Source organism: Terrapene carolina, unplaced genomic scaffold, assembly GCF_002925995.2.
Source record: "Terrapene carolina triunguis isolate 2854851 unplaced genomic scaffold, T_m_triunguis-2.0 Scaffold58, whole genome shotgun sequence".
Classification (NCBI taxonomy): domain Eukaryota; kingdom Metazoa; phylum Chordata; order Testudines; family Emydidae; genus Terrapene; species Terrapene triunguis.
The window spans coordinates 27,355,932-27,376,265 of NW_020664409.1; the positions used below are offsets into that span (position 1 = coordinate 27,355,932).

Here is a 20,334-nt window from a genome sequence, read left to right on the forward strand (position 1 = left end):
TGTTAGTTACATTCCTACCATGAATTGAATTGCATCTCATCACACGTTTCAGAAATTAATTGAGAAAGATACAGGAAGTAATCCAGTTCCAGTTTTGCTCTATGTGCTGTTTTTTCTATAATAGGAACATTCTATACTGTGCTATGGAATGATTCTAGAATATACAAGTTTCCAAGTCTAAGTTGCGATGCATGTGCCAATGACACGCATTGCTACACTTGCTGATGGATTTTGCATATCTCAAAAATCTGTGTGTTAAGAACAAAATAACTAATGATAACTGAGGGTAGTTCAAGGCACCTCTCTCGCTCTCTGAGTGGTATTCCTGAGTAATTTGGCTATTACTAACTCTCAGAGCTGCTCTGTAATAGCATTAAAAGTGCCTGAAATAACCATCTATAGATAAATGATACATCCCTTGTGAGCTCAATATGATATTAATGAAAACAGTGTCCTGTAGTGTGAGACAAATGGTTTGACACAATACTTTTAAAATGTAACTGATTTGTTTTAAATATAGAGTTGTATTACAAATGTAATATTCTCTTAGGGCTTTATGGATTCATGTTGTAAAGCAAGAACAATTTCCTGAAAGCCAGATTTCTGGCAAGTATATGTGTGCAATGCAACTTTATTTTGTATATGCCATCTTTCATATGCATTTTATTTCAAAATGCTGCACAGAGTTTATGTTTGCACTGTTGTTGTAGATGTGTTGGTCCCAGGACAATCTGTAACCCACTAGCTCCTCTTTTGTGACTGCAGAGGTGTTAACTGGCAACTTCACCTTGAATGGTTAGACTATGTGTTAACTAGTTATGCTAAACAATCTGTTCCACCTTCTATTTAGCTGAGACATTCTGCCTTTCCCAGATCTGAAGAAGAGCTCTGTGTAAGCTCGAAAGCTTGTCCCGATCACCAACAGAAGTTGGTCCAATAAAAGCTATTACCTCACCCACCTTGTCTCTGTACAGAGTTAAATCCTATAAGAGAGCAGGCAGAATAAATCATAGTGATGCAAAGACATTGTACAGGCTGGTGAATCCATTAAAGCATTCAGTCATGAGGTCAGTAACAGATGGGGAGAGGAATCATAGCTGGGGTGGGAAGGGGGAGGGAAGATGTGTTTTCTGATGTGATGGGAAAAGAGAAGGAGAGATGCAAGAAGATTGTTTTAGTCTCCAGGAGCTGCAGAAGAGAAGGCTCTCACTCCAATATATTGTGGAAAGGGAGAGCAAAGATCCTGGTGCTAGGGAAGATTAAGGAGCGGGATTGGGGATCAGAGACAAGGGAAATGGGCTGAGAAGCACTCTGGGGCAAGCCCACGGAGCGCTTAAGAATAAGGAGGACAGTTTTGAATGTATCTGAAGTGTATGAGGAGTTAGTGCGGTGTAAGACAGTCTTGTGACACTGTATGTGTCTATTGCTGAAAAATAAATACAACCTTCTCTGCAATAAAAATTACAATGTTTTCAGGATCTAAAAGGTGCAATTCTGTCTAAAAGGGATCTGAGATAAAACAAGTTTCAGAGTGTGTTTGAAGCACAGCTTGGTGAAAGTTGGTGGCTTCATTTGGCAAGGAACTGAGCAAACCTTTAGGTTTTTTTAGTTTTGGTTCATATGGTTTCATGCCTTCTGTTTGAGAAGAAAGTTCAAATGAACCTGCCCAGTGCTGCCTCATTTGGGATTGGGAACATGCCAAACCCCACAGAGTTTTGCACAGTTTTCACCCCAAGCCCTAAAATGCCTTGAAACTTACCTGTATGTTTGCCTGAAACTCAACCCAGTTTCAATCAAATCCCAGCCCAATTTTGACTAAAAATGTTCATGAAACTTGTCCTGAATTAGGGTTTGCCATGAGCCATGAAAGATGTCATTATTTATTCAAACATGGGTTCATATTAAAACTGTCCCACTGATGAACACACGGTATGTTTTACCATGTGACTGTTTTTTGTTGCAGAGATACCCCCAGCCAAGAGGCCAGAAGAAAAAGAAAGTTGTGAAGTATGGAATGGGTGGCATGATTGTTGTCTTGCTGATTTGTATTGTCTGGTTCCCTCTGCTCTTCATGTCTTTAGTCAAATCTGTTGCAGGCGTCACCAACAGGCCTCTTGATGTATCAATCACAATAACCCTAGGAGGTTATCAGGTAAACGACAAAAAGAAAAGTCAATTATTGCCCTATATTTCTTTGTGCTATATTATTCTTTACATTGGGCTTACTGGAGTTACTGGATGAAACTCTGTCAAGTGAGTTATGCAGGAGGTCAGACTAGGTGAGCTCTCCGACCGACATACAGTGGCTACGCGAGCCATCTGTAAGCTGGCCAGTGTAGACATGGTCTAACATTTATTCGCTGTCAAGTGCTGATTCAATCTGGAAAGTGAAAAGAATGTAAACAAACCTGAGTCAGATATTTGGGTGATCATTCCATATTTATCTTATCTTTCACTGGGGCCTACTTTTGTGCTAGCTGGCCAACTTCAGGGTCCAATTAGATCTTGGAAGAGCCCAGCTAGCAATGTAGATTGTAGGGACACCTTCATTTATCTCACTGAAAGGTGCTGGGACTTAGAAACCTGAGTGCCTTGGTCATTTTTGAAAATGAAATTTGGAGACAGATTTTTAAAGGAATTAAGGCACCTAATTCCCATTGAAATTAGCGGGAGTTAGGTGCCTAAATACCTTTACATACTTGCCCCCCCAGGCTCCTAAATCAGTGAGGTATTGCAATGCTAAGCAAATCAATGCCTAAATACCTTTAAAAATCTGAGCCTAAATCACCTTTGAAAATGGGACATAGACTCCTAAGTACCTTAAGCACTAAAATTTTACCCTACATTTCCCAGGAAAGGGATTACGGGGGATCAGAGAGGCCGTTTTGGCTTTGCCTTTCTTAGGAACGAGTCTCATGGCCATTTGTGAAGTTTTAAAAAATGTTATTTCCAGATTAAAATATGCTGTGGGGCACTTGTAGCATTTACAGAAATGAACACAAAAGATTTCCAAAGTGAATATTAACTTGGAACATTCACAAACAGTCACAGGAATTCACTTCTCTAAAGGAGTAAATCTAAAATGACAGCTGTCAGAAGTGTGATAGCACATACAGAATAGCCTCCATTTGTTCTCTCATTCACATTTGCTCAGACCAATGCAAATAGATGTTTGCCTGAAAGAAATTTCAAATGATGGAATTTCCACACATTTCTGGATGGGATTGCTTAAAATTAGGACTATTTTGGAACAAAACTTGGTGAAATGTTTTGATTTAGGGGTATTTTTCCCCCCCACAAAATTGGACCATTTAAGAAAATTTGACAAGAAATTCAGAGCTTCAGTTCTGGAAGTTTTTAGACCTTTTCTCCCATCCCTTAGAATCTCTCCCTTTGGCACCGAGGACTTACATAGTCTTAGACTGAAATTCACAGAATGTTTTATTTTTAATATAGAAACAGAATGAAATACATTTGACAAGGATGTGTTTTTATTTTCCAGCCTATTTTTACAATGAGTGCTCAGCAGAACCAGCTCAAGGATTTGAATCAAACTGAGTTTGATTCATTTCAAAGAGAATATTCGGGTCATACTGTAAGTAAAATGTAGAGTGTTTCATCATTTTAAGAATTTGTGTGTATACGTCCAGTGTATTCTGATCGGCCAAGTCATTCTGTTTAATTTCCTTTGGGTGACAATCAGGGATCAATAGTGCTGGCCTTATTAAGAGGATTAGTTCCATTGAATTTGTCTGAAATAAGGACTAATTACATGAATAAGAGCTTCAAGGGTGAGACCTTTAAGGGTATGTTTACACTACAATAAAATACCCGCAGCTGGCCTGGGTCAGCTGACTTGGGCTCCTGGGACTATACAATTGCAGTGTATAAATTTGGGCGGGGGCTGGAGCCCCGGCTCTGGGACCCTCCCTAAGATAAACCCTGATTGTTTATCAGTAATCCTTTCACTGAATAATGTCTGCAAAGCTACTTTAGGTTTCCTTGGTAAGAGAAAAGCATTCAAAAGCAGATCTTAAATGCACTTGGTAGCTAGTTTTTCCGACTCTATTTCAAAGAGGTGAAACACACTTTGCATTATATAATTAGCATTTCTAAAACTATAAACACCATCACATGCCTTCCCCTAAAACAAGCATGTTGCATCTTATGCCACGTTATATGCCAGCAGTTGGAACAAATATTTGTCCCATACTCTCCTTCTCCTTTGGAAACAAGATTCTGCAAGCCCCATTCTTCTACGCAGAATTCCCCGTTTTCACTTTGCTAAAAGTGTTACTTATATAAGCAGAAGGGGTTTGGGGGTAGAAATGTAAAATGCATTAATTTGGACTCTCCCTGATCCACCTCACCCACAGTAGAAGGGGAAACAAAGGCAAGGTCAAAAGAAGATACCACACAACATGGCCGGGGGTATCTTGGTCCTCCTGAATTCTACCTTGCACTTATAGAAAGCCTCAAGTTACCACGTGGTCCAATGGGATGTCTGGATGTCTACCTAGCATAGAATTTGTCAGATGAATTACATATAATGGTAGCCACTTGTGCTGTGTGGCGCCCCGTGAACTTGCTTAAAGTAAGTTTGAGGTGCCACACAAAGCAAGTGGGGACTAGAACATATATTATCTCAGATTAAAATGTGTTCTGGGTAGCCCATTAGTTCAAATGTATATTGAGGACCTCAGATACAAAAGCATAGAATCTATATGCTTAATTTTATTCAGGCCCATTTTTGCAAATGTTTTCTACCAGGTTAGGTGGTTTTTTGTTTTTTAAATCAGTTTCACTAGCAGTGCAATTTTTTTCCACATCATTGACTTCTAGTCTGGGCTGTATTTTGGGTAAACCTCTCTCCTCTTATGCCTTACCCGGTGCCTGAGGAAAACCATCAATGCAAATCACTAGACTCATAATTAGTAGTACACCTATAGTTCTGGCTGACCTGTAAGAATAGTTGTGTGTTTCATGTATGTTAAACTTTCCTTTCTCTTTTTGCATGTACAGGGTGCTTTGCAGTTTCTAGAAAGCTATGGAAAAGAAGATATAACTGTAGCAGAACTAGAAGGGAATTCAAATTCATTGTGGACTATCAGCCCTCCCAGTAGAAAGAAAATGATTCAAGGTCTCCGGGATTTTTCTGCTGAGTTCACTCTAGTTCTTTCATGGAGTATTCAAAGGTAATTAGTATGATGATATTGACAGATTGATTGTTGGTCTAAGACTGCTGGTTTAGTGGAAGTGTTTTGCATTGCCACTGTATGTGTGATGTGTTTATTTTCCCATACAATTCTCTCATTCACCAGGTCAGGAAGGCTGAGAGGGGGTGGCTGGGGAGGAAATGGGGAAGGGAATGATCTTTCTCACTCAACAATGAGCCCTCCTAGCAACAAAAAATAGCATTCATGGATTTTAAAGGGGGTTTGCCTTAGAACTTCTGAGCAAGAATGCCCTTGGCCAGGCACTAGCACCTCCAAGGTGGAAACTATAAAAGCAGGAGTAAAATGATCTGAGAATCAGCATGGAAGAACATAGGGGAAAAGCAAGTTCAAAAGTAGGACTATAGTGCTTGAGCTTTTCTACCAATGAAATATTTTTACCAAGCCTATTGCAGATCTTATTCAAACATGCAGTACTCTAAAGAGCCCTTTGTTTGTGACTGTGCTGATATTGTAGCTTTGGTGACCAAAAGACACTTTTAAAACAAGGTGCACACAGTGTAGGCCAAGATTGTCAAAAGTGATTAGAGGTCTTGGCTTCCTCAGGTTTTGAGTGCCCAACCTGCAACACTTTGGAGACGCCTGATTTTCAGACAGTGCAGAGCATTTGCCCTCTGAAAATCCAGTAATTTTAAGGGGCCTCAGGTTGGGCACCCAGAAACTGAAATCCTAACCTAAATCTTCAAAGACAACCATTTATTTGCGGTGCCCCAAAGGGGGTTAAGAGAAAAATATGAAAATCCCAACCTTAGTTTTCAAAAAAACAATGAACAGACTAATAGGAAATCTGCTTCAGACAACATGCTTATCAAAACTTATGTAAATTAAACACTTTGAAGGACCAGGCCTTTGGAAAAACATTTGGTATAAGCAGATAATTTAATGGGGAAATGAAATTAAGGTACAAAAGAGAAACAATCAGTCCTCTTACTGAGGCTTTACACCCTCAAGAGCTATTGGCCATACCCTTTATGCTGTAAGGAATTAAATAGCAAGACACGAGATGAAAAGCAGTTTTGTTAACTACCTGAATATCTAGAGCAGGGGGGCTGGGTACAGCCTGCAGGCTAGATCCAGCCCACTGCTTCATTTCATCCAGCCCGTGGCAAGTCTCCACGCTGCGTGCCGGAAGTCCCAAGCCTCGGCATCCCCCAGTAGTGCTGGAGCCGCTAAGGCTGGCTTGCCCCGCTGCAGGAGCAAGCTAGGGTTGCCAGGCCTTTAAAAGTCTGGTCAGCTCCGTGCACGACCGGCATGTCCCTGCGGCCCCTAGGAGCAGGGGCGATCAGGGAAGTTCTGCGCGCTGCCCCCACCCCCTGCACAGAACCCCGGCCCCTCCGCCTAGGGGCCGGACATGGCAGCCACTTCTGGGAGCAGCACGGAGCCCCAGCAGGCAAGGAGCCTGCCTTAGCCCCGCTGTGCCGCCAACCGGGAGCTACCTGAGGTAAGCACCACCTGGCCGGAGCCCTCACCCAGAACCCCCTCCCGAACTCCAAACCCCTTGGCCCCAGCCCAGAGCCCCCTCCAGCACCCCAAAGCCTGCTCCCCCTCCCACATCCCAACCCCCTGCCCCAGCCCGGAGCCCCCTCCCACTGCCTGAACTCCTCATTTCTGGCCTCACCCCAGAGCCTAGGGGAGGCCCCAAGCTTCCGCACCCCCTGTGGGGCTGTGTGTGGCCCATGACTGATATTTTCTGTGAGTCAGTGGCCCCGATAGAAAAAAGGTTCTCCACCCCTGATCTAGAGCCACCCTGAACTAAGTAGAGACAATGCCTATTCTCTTCATTGGGGCTTGCATCCATTTACTCTAGGGCTCATTTGCCCCCGGCATACAGTCTTCCCTTCAAGCTTTGCTACACTCCTGTAAGACCCATGCTGGGGCATGCACAGATTGCACATTAATAAGAACATAAGAACGGCCATACTGGGTCAGACCAAAGGTCCATCTAGCCCAGTATCCTGTCTACCAACAGTGGCCAATGCCAGATGCTTCAGAGGGAATGAACAGAACAGGAAATCATCCAGTGATCCATCCCCTGTCAGCCATTTCCAGCTTCTGGGAATTGTAATATCTAACCCTGATAAAAGAATCATGTAGATGGACACCTGGGCTCCTATCATAACAGCTGTCCCTTCACAGCTACATTACTAGGAATTGTGTACATAAATCAAAAACAAACATTGGGCCCATAATAAATAAGATACTTTATTTAAGATTTAAAATGATTTAATTAGACCTTTTTTATTACCGTGGTAGGATAGTCTGTTATCCAGTGGAAATATAGCTCCCTCCTTTATTCAGAGCTAGTCCATTTTTAATACTCCTCAACTAATCGATCAGTTATGTTTGTTTAATTAAAAACAGTAATAAATTGGATCAAAAATTGGATCCTTTATCATTGGGAAGCAGTGGACTATATAGTAAGTGTGGCTGAATATTACATGATCGACATTTACCGCAGTGGAGTCCAAGCTTGGTCAGCCTGAAGGCCAGTCACCTGATTTTAAAAATGTCAGGGGACCACAAGACAGGGGACACATGCAAGTCCACTGTTGGGGATTCTCCCAACATCGAGGCGTCTCCAGCAGGCAGAGAGCTGACACAGCCAGCTCCTACTCCCTCCCTGCGGTCCCTGGCACAAAGGGGATGTGGAGAGAAAGGAGGGGCTGCGGTTGATTTGCACTGCATTCCAGCTGTCTACAGCTGCCATATGCTCTAATGGGGACTGTTGCCAGCTGATGGAGGTTGGAGCCGTCACAGGGCTGCTCTAATTTGGGCTGGGACAGAGAATCAGGGAACTGTTATAATTGGCTCTTGATTTCCAGCTTCTCCTTTCCCCCCTCTCCTAAGCTATCCTCAGTGACTGGAGGGGGGGAAGAGAGATGGAGAGGGTGGCCTGTCTTTGCTAGATGCTCCCCTAGGCTCACATAGAGCCAGTTAAGCTCCCATACTACTCTCCCTGGAGCTCCCACAGCCCAGCAAGCAAGCAGGCAATGGAGCAGCCACAACTTCCCTCCTCTCTGTCCTGTGATAGTCAGCAGGGCAGCTGCTGATCAGCTGGACAGAACCTTATTGGCTCACCCCATCAGTGCCATAGGGGTTGCAAAGAATGTGGTGGGAGGGAGCTGGGAAAGCAGTGCCCCCCATCCATTTCCCCATGGCGCACAGGGCTGATTCAGGCACTTCCATTTAAAAATCACCAGGGGAAACGTGTTTTCTGTTCATAATCAAATACGCATTTTCATCTTGTCTCAAGGGCCCCAGGAGCCCTCAGCCTAGACTCCCTGATTTATAAGTGGTGTATGAGGGAAGGGATGAATACCATGTTCTTATTTCATTTGTACGTGAGCCCACTGATAATGAAAGGCTTTAGAATCACTCAGAGAGCGTTTGTAGCTGAAGTTGTGGTTAGTCAGGCAACAAGGTGTCGTGCCGTCTGCCAAGGCCAACGTCTGGCCTCTGTGTTCAAAAGCAAGCCATCGGGCAGGTTTCTGTGTAAGGCTTCTATTTTGACTTTGACGCAGTAAGTAAAATTATAGTCACATTGTACTATCAAAAATTGCCGCTAAACCGTATAAAGCCATCATCAATAATGACAGAGTGGGGGTTAGGCCACTACACATCCGCTGGGGGGTCCGCATGCTGTATCAGTAGCCTGATGCTTGACAGGATACTGTGGCAGGGTCATCAACACCGTGCAGATAGACTAGCAACCTCACATCAGCTAAGCACAGCTCAGAGGACTGGGCGTTGTGTGGTATTGAGCTTCAGCATCTGTTTTCTTTTTCATTTATTATTATAGAAACCTCTCTCTCGGTGCAAAAGCAGAAATAGCATCAGATAAGCTTTCCTGTAACCTACTGAACAAAACTAGAGAAAATATCGCTACAATGATGTCTGGGGATCACACGGTAAAGAAGGTGTAAGTTATGTTCTTGACTTGTTCGTACAGATGTTTCTCTTAAAGCAGATTAAGCAAATAACTGACTGGTGCACAGTTGGGTTATCTATAATGTAATCTCTTAGCATAGCATATACCATAAAACTGAAACATACTTCACTGAGTGCATAGCAAAATGGACAGTCACCACCCAACTGAGTACATTACTCAAAGCTCTGAGTGAGGGCCACACCTTGCACCACCAGTGGGGCAGCTGTGAGAGGAATTGTGTTTTCTAGCACACCGGGGGAGGGAGAGCATGTATGGATAGTGCAGCATACTGTGTCCTCCTCGCCAACTCCACTTTCCTGGCAACAAAAATTGGTAGAGCCTCTGGCTTTTGCACAGAGACTACAAAGGGGTGAAAATTCCTAGCACCTACACAAAGGCCAAGGACATTCTAGCCCTATACTAATAACTGTTACTTCAAAGGTACTATGCAGTGCTGGTGTAGCTGTGTCAGTCCCAAGATATTCGAGAAAAAGGTGGGTTAGGTGATGGTGATATCTTTTATGGACCAACTTCTGTTGGTGAGTGAGACAAGCTTTCCAGCCACACACAGCTCTTCTTCTGGTCTGGTCAGAGTGTCACAGCTAAACACAAGGTGGAACAGATTGTTTAGCATAAGTAGTTAACACACCTTTCAAAGGACCATTCAAGGTGAAGTGGCCCTTTAACACCCCTGCAGTCATAGGGAGGAAAGGAAAGAGGAGGAGGAGGAGAGAGAAAAAGCAGCTAGGGAGGGAGTGAAGTTGTTAATGGGTTATAGATTATGGTAATAAGCCAAAAATCAAGTGTCTCTGTTCAGTCCATGATTTTTAGCATCTAGCAAAGTTATGAATTTAAATTCCCAGGCTTGTCTTTCGAAAGTGTTGTGTGGGTTTTCTGTAAGGATAAGGACTGATAGGTCAGATATAGAGTGATCACTAAATGCCTCAAAAGCAAATATGTGGGTGAAACCAGACAATTGCTACATTCTCAAATGAACTCTCACAGAAAAATAATAAAAGGGAAAAACACAGTGTCACCTGTGGGTGACTACTTTTCACAAAGTGATCACTCTGTATCACTGCAGCGTTTTTAACATAGACCTACCCTAAGATTCCAGGAATGTCACTCTGAAGCCTAAAATGTCTGAGTCAGTGCAAAGCAACAGAAACAACTACACACATGGTTGAGAGCTTTTTTTGTTCAGAATGTATGTAGGTCTATTGCACAGATATATGGCTGCATATAGGTCTATATTGTATGTCTTTGCATGTCTTTTAAATATTTTATTTCTCATACTTTTTAAAGAAAGGCATTTCCTGGAGGGTTTGGATCTGTTTGAGGCAAGAAGTAAATGATGTATTTGTAATTCCCGTTCTCAGAAGGCAGTAATTTTATAAAAGAAACACCCACTCCCATATGTTCTTCCCCGCGCTTAGCACTAGCTGAACACTGCACTATTCTGAGATTATAAACATTTCCATCCATGTGCTTCATTTATTTATCAAGTGATGGTGTGTTGCCTCTCTCCTTCTTGATGGTGCGATACAACATTTTTGTTTAAGTGGGAAAACAAAGGAATGCATTCCCCAGTCCCTCACTCCTCCCTGTGCGCACACATACCCAACATTCATGGTTAATGACCGGCGAATGGGGAAATTTTGAATGGAACGCTTTGTTAAAATATTGGCAGAACATCACTGGTAAGTCCATCAAAGTCAATGGAGTGACACTGGTTCAAAGCTGATGTGAGATCAGAATCCAGTCCAAAAATTACAGCAAAGTACTCTCCTCCTTCAAACTGGAATCATATTCTACCGCTGCCCCAAGAGGGGTGTCTAAGTGAATTTATAAAGATACAAAAATCTGGAATTATTTGCTGTCACATTTTTCTTGCAGGATGCTAGAAATGATGTTTCCATACTATCTCAAGGCACCTAGTGATTCTCTGGCAAAACCCATAAAGCAGCTATGGAAAGGTATGTATTCCAAGCTGTGATTATCGTTGTGTATTCTTTTTTCCATTGTGAAACACACAAGGCTGTTTAGGTAACAATGGAACGGTGTCAAGGACGGTTGCGCTGCTGGTCTGCTCTGTTGTACCTATTGTGTGGGTAAAAGGAGGATATCGGGCTCTAGAGCTATCAGCCCAGCACCTTTCACACAAGAAAAACCCTCAAAGCTCTGTTTAAATACTTAGCACTTATATAGAATGTTTTAGCTGAGGGTACGAAAGCACTTTGCCAAAGGTGTGTTAGCATTGTTTACCCCTATTTTTTTGAGATGGGAAAATGGAGGCACGGAGAATTTAATAGCAACATTTTAAAACTTTGATACCTGAATTCAGTCATCAAAATTCATAGTTAGGCATCCTCATGGGCTTTCATTTATTATTATTATTATAATCATTAGTATTAGCATTATGGTAGATCTAACCAAGGATCAGGGCCCCATAGTGTTAGGCCTTGTACAAACAAGTAAGAATTAACTGCCCAAAAACTTTATTAATGCGGTTAAAACTTTGTTAAGGTTGATTCGCAGTGCCTCATGCTCTTCCGGAGTGACAAGTGCACCTGTACAGAAACTGCTGAAACCCAGGAAGTATACAGTTAAGGTACACACTAGCCCCAGCCTGTAACCTTAACTCTGCCCTCTTTGAGTGATGCCCCCACACACCCCTGACAGACATTGTAGCATTCTCTCCTTCCAGATAATATGGAACATTGTGGAGACACAGCATGTGGGCACAGTAGAAGAAACCGTCAGACCATGGCAGGCTTAGAGAACACCAGCTGACTACACCTAGCCTGTACTCAACCACTCCTACATGCACCGACTACCTCGGACTCACCAGCTGTTACAACCCCTTACAAATCCCTTGGCCATTGTACTAAGGATTTCTCCGATTGACCACCTATACTTACCTCTGTAATGCCCTGTAGTGTATGCTACCCGACTATTATAAATCCCCAGGGCAAGAACATAACTCAGCCCAGAAACAAGGGGATTGTGATCCCTTTGGGTGCATTTCCTCCTCTCATGTCACAGTGTGAGTTGTGGCAATCTGCTGCAAGTAGTCCCTGCACCAGTCAGTACAGCGTCCCTAACACAGCGAAGATCAGATCGAGTGCATGCAGGTGAATGAGAGAATACAATTCTGTAGGACACAACACACACGAAATGGCACATTTACCAAGTCATTCCTCAGGTCTGCTTATTATAGGGCAGGCCTGCCTGTAACACACTTACAGTACAGCTGCAGTGGCTCTAGGGTTAGGGTTAGGGGAGGCGAGGGGGTTTCCTGGACCTGAGAGGGGCCCTAGGAGCATGTTCAGTGACAGTGGTGCAGGGTGAGCGTGCTGCCAGGGGGAAGTGGGGGGACCCCTCCCCCAGAGCTTGCTGCTGCCAGCGGGGAGAGGATTGGGAGGAGTCCTCTCTGGCCCTAGCCCTGGGGCAGCCTGTCTGCACCCCAAGCTCCTCATCCCCAGCCCCACCCCAGAGCCCTCACCCCCCTTCACCCCAACCCTCAACCCCCCTCCTGCACCATGAACCCTTCATCCCCAGCCCCACCCCAGAGCCCTCACCTGAGGGGAAAAAAACACGCAACTTAAATTCGGCGGTCAGTTTGGGGTATGATCATGTTTAGCAGCCTTTAAAGTATATAATTGGTTGTATATGGGTACAACAAAATATAATGTATTGAAGCAGGTGAGTGCTGCTTCTGACTTTCCACTTTTAATTGGCCCTTGTAATCTTGTGGCGCCGGCGCGTTGTAGCTTCATTTTATCCCAGCAACAAATTCTTGATTTGTAGGGCCAGTAATAATCAACAATGGATAAATTCTTAATAAAATTACCCAGAGAAAAAAGAAGAAAAGGGTAATTCATCAAGTGACTGCCTGAGTTTGACTCCCAGCTTTCAAACTGAAGTTATACAAAAGAAAGATACAGCAAATCTCCAAGATAAGAAGAGGAGTTTTCAGCAGTCTTGGCTATCAAGATTTACGTGGTTGGAGTACAACAGTGAATTAGAGCTTTTTGCTCAGTCTGCAAAAAGTGTTCTGAAAAGAAGATCTTAATATTTTCTACGAAGGTCGAACCAATGTTTATTTCGTCCGGATTTCAAGATTGGAGAGACACATTGCGTGGTTTTACATCACATGAAAAATCCTCCTGTGGCAAGGAAGTGGTAATGAAGTATGCTGCTCTGCAATCGCAGGTAAATGTTTGTGCACTAATGTTGGCCAGTTACAGGAAAGAATCACAATCAGCTAGGAATGCACCGCACAAAATTTTTAAGTGTTCAGTGCCTAGCTCAACAAGGAATAGCATTACGTGGACATAATGAGAGTGATTCAAATTTGATGCAGCTCTTCTTGCTACGCAGTACAGATTCAGAGGAACGGAGACAGTGGCTTAGTCACACAAAATACAAGTGGCTGTCACATGAGGTTATTAACGAAATAATCGAAATGATGGCGCTAAGACAAATTGTGCAAAAGATAAAGGCTTCAAAATGTTATGCTATTGTAATGGATGAGACTACTGATTTGTCAAGAAAAGAACAAGTAAGTTTTTCTTTAGGGTTCTTTTCTAGTGAAGGCTGAGAGATTTATGAGGAGTTTATTGGGTTTTACTAAACTGACGCAATGGATACTGCTTCTCTTCAAAATTGTGGAAGATACACTTCTCAGGTGTGTTCAAGTTGCACTTTTCTGATTGCCGTGGGCAGTGTTATGATGGAGGCAGTCATGTGTCCGGCAAATTTACTGGGGTCCAAGCCAGAGTGAAGGATCAAGCGCCGAGAGCGGAATCTGTGCACTGTGCTGCACATTCCCTTAACCTTGCCATGCAGGATGCCCTGCATAATATTCCAGAATTTCGTGATATGGTTTCGATGGTGAAAGAGCTCATCAGTGCCTTCAGGCAGTTACCACAGCATATGGCAGCATTCAGAGAGTTTCAGAGTGAAGGGGCACCTTCTTTACGACCATTGTGCCCAACAAGGTGGACACTAAGGATCAGTAGCATTAAATCACTGCTCCACAATTAGGAGGCCATGATGAATTTTAGTTACTCTTCAGATGAATTTGGCTCAAAATGTAGTGGATTCTCGAAGCTCTCAAAGAACTTCAATCTTTTTCAATGTACTTTATACTAACAGTTCTTGAGAAAGCCATGGGTCCTGTAGAAGAAGCTAATGCAAAAATCCAAAGCCCAAATGTGTCATTGGCAAGCGTTATGAAAAAGTTGTTCTGTTGCAAGAGGTATTGAGCAGGATGCACACCGACTCCTCATACAATCACTTCTGGGAAACAACAGTAGAGAAGGCACTGAGATGGCTCGACCATGGAAGCCTTCCTCACACCTTCAGTGACCCCAAAGAGTATTTTCATCAAATATATGTCGGGATCATTGATGCTTGCAAAGTTGCCATTGAACAGAGGTTTTCAACAGAAAGCTTTACATTTGCAGTAAAATTGGAGAAGCATATAACTGATGCAACAAATGGCTCGAAACAGGACATTGTCCCAATAAGTGAAGCTTTCCATGGTGACATTAACACAGACAGGCTATCTCTTCATTTAGAAATGTTGAATGATATTTGCAGATTGAGAAATTGCCAGCTTAATTCGGTGAGCGAAGTGAAGCAATTTCTGAAACAAAACGAAGGCTTGAGTGATGTTGTCAGTAGTTACAGTTCTCCTGAAATTATTCTACACAATTCCAATTACAACCGGCACCACTGAGCGATAATTCAGTTGCCTGCACAGACTGAAAAATTATTTGCGAACAACAATGAGCCAAGAACATCTAAATCACTTGGCATTTCTGCACATTCATAAGAACTCTACCTCTGAATTGGACATTGCAAGTCTCCTGGATGACTTCATTTCAAGAACCAAACAATGACGAAAAATGTTTGCTGCCTCCTGAAGAACATCGCAAAAGAAGGGGCTACATTTGTTTTGATTTTAGAAAGTATTTGCTTTTGAGGGTTATTGAGCCAAGAGTGCTTGGTTATTTCCATATTCAAAAGAGTATTAATAAAGTTGATATTCTTAGTTAAATATTTTTTTCTTACAATAGTGATATTGTGCAATATAGAGAAACTGTTAAACGCTTACTGTTTCCAGTCCATTTTAACATCATTTTAAAAAATAGATATCAGCTTACAAGGCAGGTCTGAGGGCTGGGGGCGGGACTTGAGCCCTTCCTGGGCACCACCAAAACTTATACAAACCTGCCGCCCCTGTTCCCAAAGTCTACCCCAGAGAACTCTCAATCTAGGGCATCGGATCTTGCGGAGACATGATTAACTTTACACACTTTGTAGTCCCCCTGAAGTCAACAGAGCTAACGTTAAGCTCTTGAATGAGTCCTTGCAGGGCCTAGACACAACCAGTTTTCAGAAGTAATTTTAAAAGGCTAGAGAACCATTGTAGTACTGTTCTGTAAACTATTTTAAAATGGGTTCTAAGATTGTTTTTATTGACTTATTTTTAGGTTGCACCATCACTTTGTCATATTAATAAGCAACTGATCCTAACAAATTTGACTTATTGATAACATGCTTGTTTGTGTTCTTTTTCTCTTTCAATAGAGGGGAGGATGGAAAACATCACTGTTTCGCTTGTCAAAAATGAGTCTAAAGATGGGGTTCGTGAATGGTGGGTTCTCAATCAGCTTGGAAAAAGATACAGACAGGAAGAAAGTCTTGAACTCTTTGTATTCAGTGACAAAGTTAGCCCTCCTAGCCTTGGATTCTTGGCTGGCTATGGGTAAGAGAGAATCTTATACTTAAAAGCACAGTACTGTCTATTAGACATAATTTAAGGTGAACTGGGAAATTTATCTCTTGTAGACCAGGGTTTTGTGTTCCTATTGTAACAGTTGAGAGCATCACAAATACCTAAAATAAATCATAGAGGAGCAGGACTGGCCCTAGCCCCACACAAAAAAAAAGTGCATTAAGAAGGGAGTAAATTTCATGATTTTATGGAGATTAAGATCGTCTGTTTTAGCATCTCTAGCGGCCATCATAGCTATAACATCAGGGTATCAGAGGCACAGTATTCCTTATCTTAGGTGGAATAAGAACCCTTCACTTGGGCCCTAACTGCTGGCTAAAGAAATTGATTTTAAACTATTTTGTTTTAAAATAGGTTTGTCATTCTCAATTATAAATAGAGAACAAATTCTGCCCCCTGATGTTTTTCCATTCATGTACTCTCAGGGTCAGGGATTTTCCCCCCCTACACAAGATCCATGTGGAGAGAGGTCTGCACCATGATGGTTGTTTCACCATCCTGCTGCTTACCCTGCAAAAGAACCCTCCCTGTGGTCAGGAACCCACAGCTGGGAGGGAGAGGGGGACAAGGCCAAAGAGAGGACATGCATTGTCTTCTCCCATAACCCTGCAGGGAAATTAACATGGTCTGAGTCTTTTCTGCTTATGCCCTCCCACGTTGTGAAGTATTCCTTCATGGGGGTTCCAAAGGGAGTGGCCAATGGAGGAAGCATTAGCAGCCCAGCTCCACTGGCACCAGAGAGAAGTCAGTAGGCCCCAGACCTTGTAGAGAGTTATGGTTAATCCTAGCCTCCAGCCTATCTCAGGGATCTGCAAGTTCTGGTTAATTTAGAGAAACCTTAGCAGAAAGGGAAACCTGCTGGAGACTCTCTCTGCAGGAATGATTTGGGGGAACCTGCAGTAGGAGATCCCCAAGAAGATTCCTCTCCTCAGCACATTTTCCACATGAGGTGGAGTTTTTGTCCCTTTATGATTTTAATAGTATACAATTTTAAAAATATTTTTTAGAAATGATTTTATGAGAAATGTTTAGATTTTGAATTCTATTATTATTCCTAATGTGTAACACAGTTGATTCAGTAGAAATGGTCATGTTTCATAAACCCATCACCACCTTAATTTTATCAGCATTTGCCTGTATTTGGACTTCTAACCAGATTAGAAAAACATCTTTGAACTCTTTCCTCTCTTGCTTTACAGTATAATGGGACTTTACGCCTCAGTTGTCCTGGTGATAGGGAAGTTTGTCCGTGAGTTCTTCAGCGGGATCTCTCACTCCATCATGTTTGAAGAACTACCAAACGTGGACCGTATCTTGAAGTTGTGTACTGACATTTTCTTAGTAAGAGAGACTGGAGAACTGGAACTAGAGGAAGACCTGTACGCCAAATTAATATTCCTGTACCGCTCACCAGAGACGATGATCAAATGGACTAGGGAAAAAACTAATTGATCTCTTTGGAGTCACACTGCAAATCAAGTTGACTTCATCTGAATTTTAAAAAAGCACAATATTCTCATAAGAGCTAAGCCTTTTATAGTTAGGTAGCAATGATTTTTCACTGACTGAGTCCAGGAAGCTACTTCCTTAGGAATCCATGCTGCCTTTCAAATTAAGGATTAATGGTGAAGAAGATTGGTTTGATTTTTTTTTTAAAATGCCCACTCCTCTAAAATCAGGGGACCTTGCTTTGTAATTTAATCAACCAAATGTTCTGCATCCTTGACTGGGTAAGTTAATCTTCCGGACATTACATTTCTACCGTTAAAGAAAAGGGAAAGAAAGAAACGATCCCTCAGATGACTTCACTGGACCTTTTCTGGAGCGATACAGTTTGTGCAATATGCTGTTGTACGTCACTGACTTTCAAGATACAGTAGTGGGAATCTGACTAGCTTCAGGACAACCATGCCAAAAGGCCATAGTGCGAGCTGAAGAAATGCTAGCCATATCCATTTTTAGAAAAGCAGAGGTTTTGATGTACCGAAGACTCTGTGGACAACCCTCTGTAAGCAAAAAGAAAACAAGTGACAATCTCTTTAATTACTTTATTTTATTTGTACAGTCCCAGGAGACATTTCCATGAAACATCAATGACTTTTCTCAGGAAAAAAAACTTGGTTTTAGCACTTAGTTAAACCTTAATGAATTATGGAGTATTGGGATGTTTTGCTGGGCTATCTTCCCACAATTACTGCTTTCCTTTAGACAGAGAAAAACCAACTGAATGACTAAGGAGCTGTTTCACTTCTTATATCTCTTTGAAGACTGAATAGTGTGTGCTACTCTGTGCTTCCCCACTACATGCTTTTCCCGCCATTTTGATGATTTAAGGCAATGGTTTTGTTATCTGATATTCTCCTTCCAGTGTTTCAGGTATACAAAAATGTTTACATATTCCAATTTACATTTTTACATCCGAGACGGGTTTTTTAAGTTCCCAAATATAGAAGTACATATGAGCTTGAAAAATGGCCTTTTCTTAAATTACTATTGTTGGTGACACAAACGGTTCATTAGAGAACATTGTAGCATGAAAATTTATGATTGCAATGTAGGTTTAATTCCATGTTAAAAAAAAATGCAATTTCTGAAAAACAAAATCATTGAGTGGGTAGGGTATGTTAAAAGGTTATACTGTGTAGTTTTGATTCAGTAATGACTTAAAATAAAGCACATGATGCAAAGTCATTTTAGAAGTATTTTTTCTTCTTCCTCTTTACACTAAATGGGAAATGTCTTTATATAGTTAAGATATTCACAGTGGAGTAAAGGTCAGTGACAAATGAATCACATTCTTTCAGTTTTCAGAGTGGTAGTCGTGTTAGTCTCTGAGGAGTCCTTGTGGCACCTTATTGTTTTTGCTGATACAGACTAACAAATGTATTTGGGCATAAGCTTTCAGGGGCTAAAACCCACTTCATCGGATGCATGGAGTGGAAAATACAGTAGTGAGGTATAAATACACAACATATGAAAAGATGGGAGTTGCCTTACCAAGTGGGGGGTCAGTGTTAACGAGCCAGTTCAATTAAGATGGAAGTGGGCTATTCTCAACAGTTGACAAGAAGGAAGGAAAAATCACTTTTGTAGTGCTAATGAGTTCAATGTAATCAAGGTGACCTATTTCAAACAGTTGACAAGAAGGTGTGAGTATCAGCAGGGAGACATTAGTTTTTGTAGTGACCCATCCACTCCCAGTGTTTATTCAGGCCTAATTTGATGGTGTCCAGTTTGCAAATTACGGTAATTCCAGTTCTGCAGTTTCTCGTTGGATTCTGTTTTTGAAGTTTTTTTGTTGAAGAATGGCCACTTTTAAGTCTGTTATTGATGTCCAGAGAGATTGAATGTTTCCTACTGGTTTTTGAATGTTATAATTCTTGATGTCAGATTTGTGTCCATTTATTCTTTTGCATAGAGACTGTCCGGTTTGGCCAATGTACATGGGAGAGGGGCATTGCTGGCACATGATGACATAGATCACATTGGTAGATGTGCAGGTGAACAAGCCCCTGCTGGTGTGGCTGATGTGGTTAGGTCCCTTTCAGTTAGCTGCTATTTATTATATAAATGATATAGTCAGGAGAGGGCAAAACATACAAGGTCACTTTCAGCTGAAGGGACAATTGTAGCTTTATTGGCACATCTTAATGCAGGGCTTTATAAAAACAGCACAGTTGAAATTATAACACACTTACCCTCTTATTCAGTGCTTCCGTGAAAGTGGTGTCAGTTCCATTCTATACCCTAACAACACATTTTGGACACTATAAAGTGCACAAGAAAATAAACTGCTTTGTTATATTGTAACAATAAAATCAATTGGTGACTGGAAGGCTATTTGATTTCTTCATATACCATAAAGAAAAGGTGGCGGTTGTTCTAGAGGGCTGGCAAGATTTCTGGTTGTGCTGAACATTCCTTGTGGAGTGATTTACTCTTCCTCACACCAGGGCCATCATTTGACTCTATGCAGGGGTCACAATAGAACCAACATAGGGATTGGCTGACATAACGGAGGCGATAAATCTAACCTGTGTGTATACTTTGATCCTCTGTGTTCCCCTTTTCTAAACTGACGAATAAGGTACTGGGAGTTAAATGGGGCTGGTGTGTATTTCCAAAATGTACCAGCCAACCAGCCTACTTTGATCACTACTGTTTCTCTTCCCTCCTTAACAGGCTTTAAGAGAGATATGGGTTGGGGGTGGCGGGGAGGAATTAGTTGTGTCTGGATCATTGTTGTTGGGCAGATGCACAATTAGGACTCCACATCCAAAAGGTTTTGGAATTGGAGGTAGTGTTGGGTATGCTCAATAGATTCCCTGTAGCTGGGCTCAGACGTGATATGGGAAAGGAGTCGG

General features: G+C 42.1%; 1 protein-coding gene across 1 annotated transcript in view; it reads left to right on the forward strand.

Moving 5' to 3' along the window:
- Positions 1–18,661, forward strand: part of PIEZO2 (piezo type mechanosensitive ion channel component 2) — a 279,377-nt gene extending 260,716 nt beyond the window's left edge. The window contains exons 44-50 of the mRNA XM_026661020.2: positions 1,964–2,152; positions 3,503–3,595; positions 5,023–5,195; positions 9,034–9,153; positions 11,059–11,138; positions 15,763–15,940; positions 17,170–18,661. Coding sequence (XP_026516805.1) covers positions 1,964–2,152; positions 3,503–3,595; positions 5,023–5,195; positions 9,034–9,153; positions 11,059–11,138; positions 15,763–15,940; positions 17,170–17,422 — 1,086 coding nt within the window. The 3' untranslated portion in view covers positions 17,423–18,661. The remainder of the gene's footprint in view (positions 1–1,963; positions 2,153–3,502; positions 3,596–5,022; positions 5,196–9,033; positions 9,154–11,058; positions 11,139–15,762; positions 15,941–17,169) is intronic.
- Positions 18,662–20,334: the final 1,673 nt, after the last annotated feature.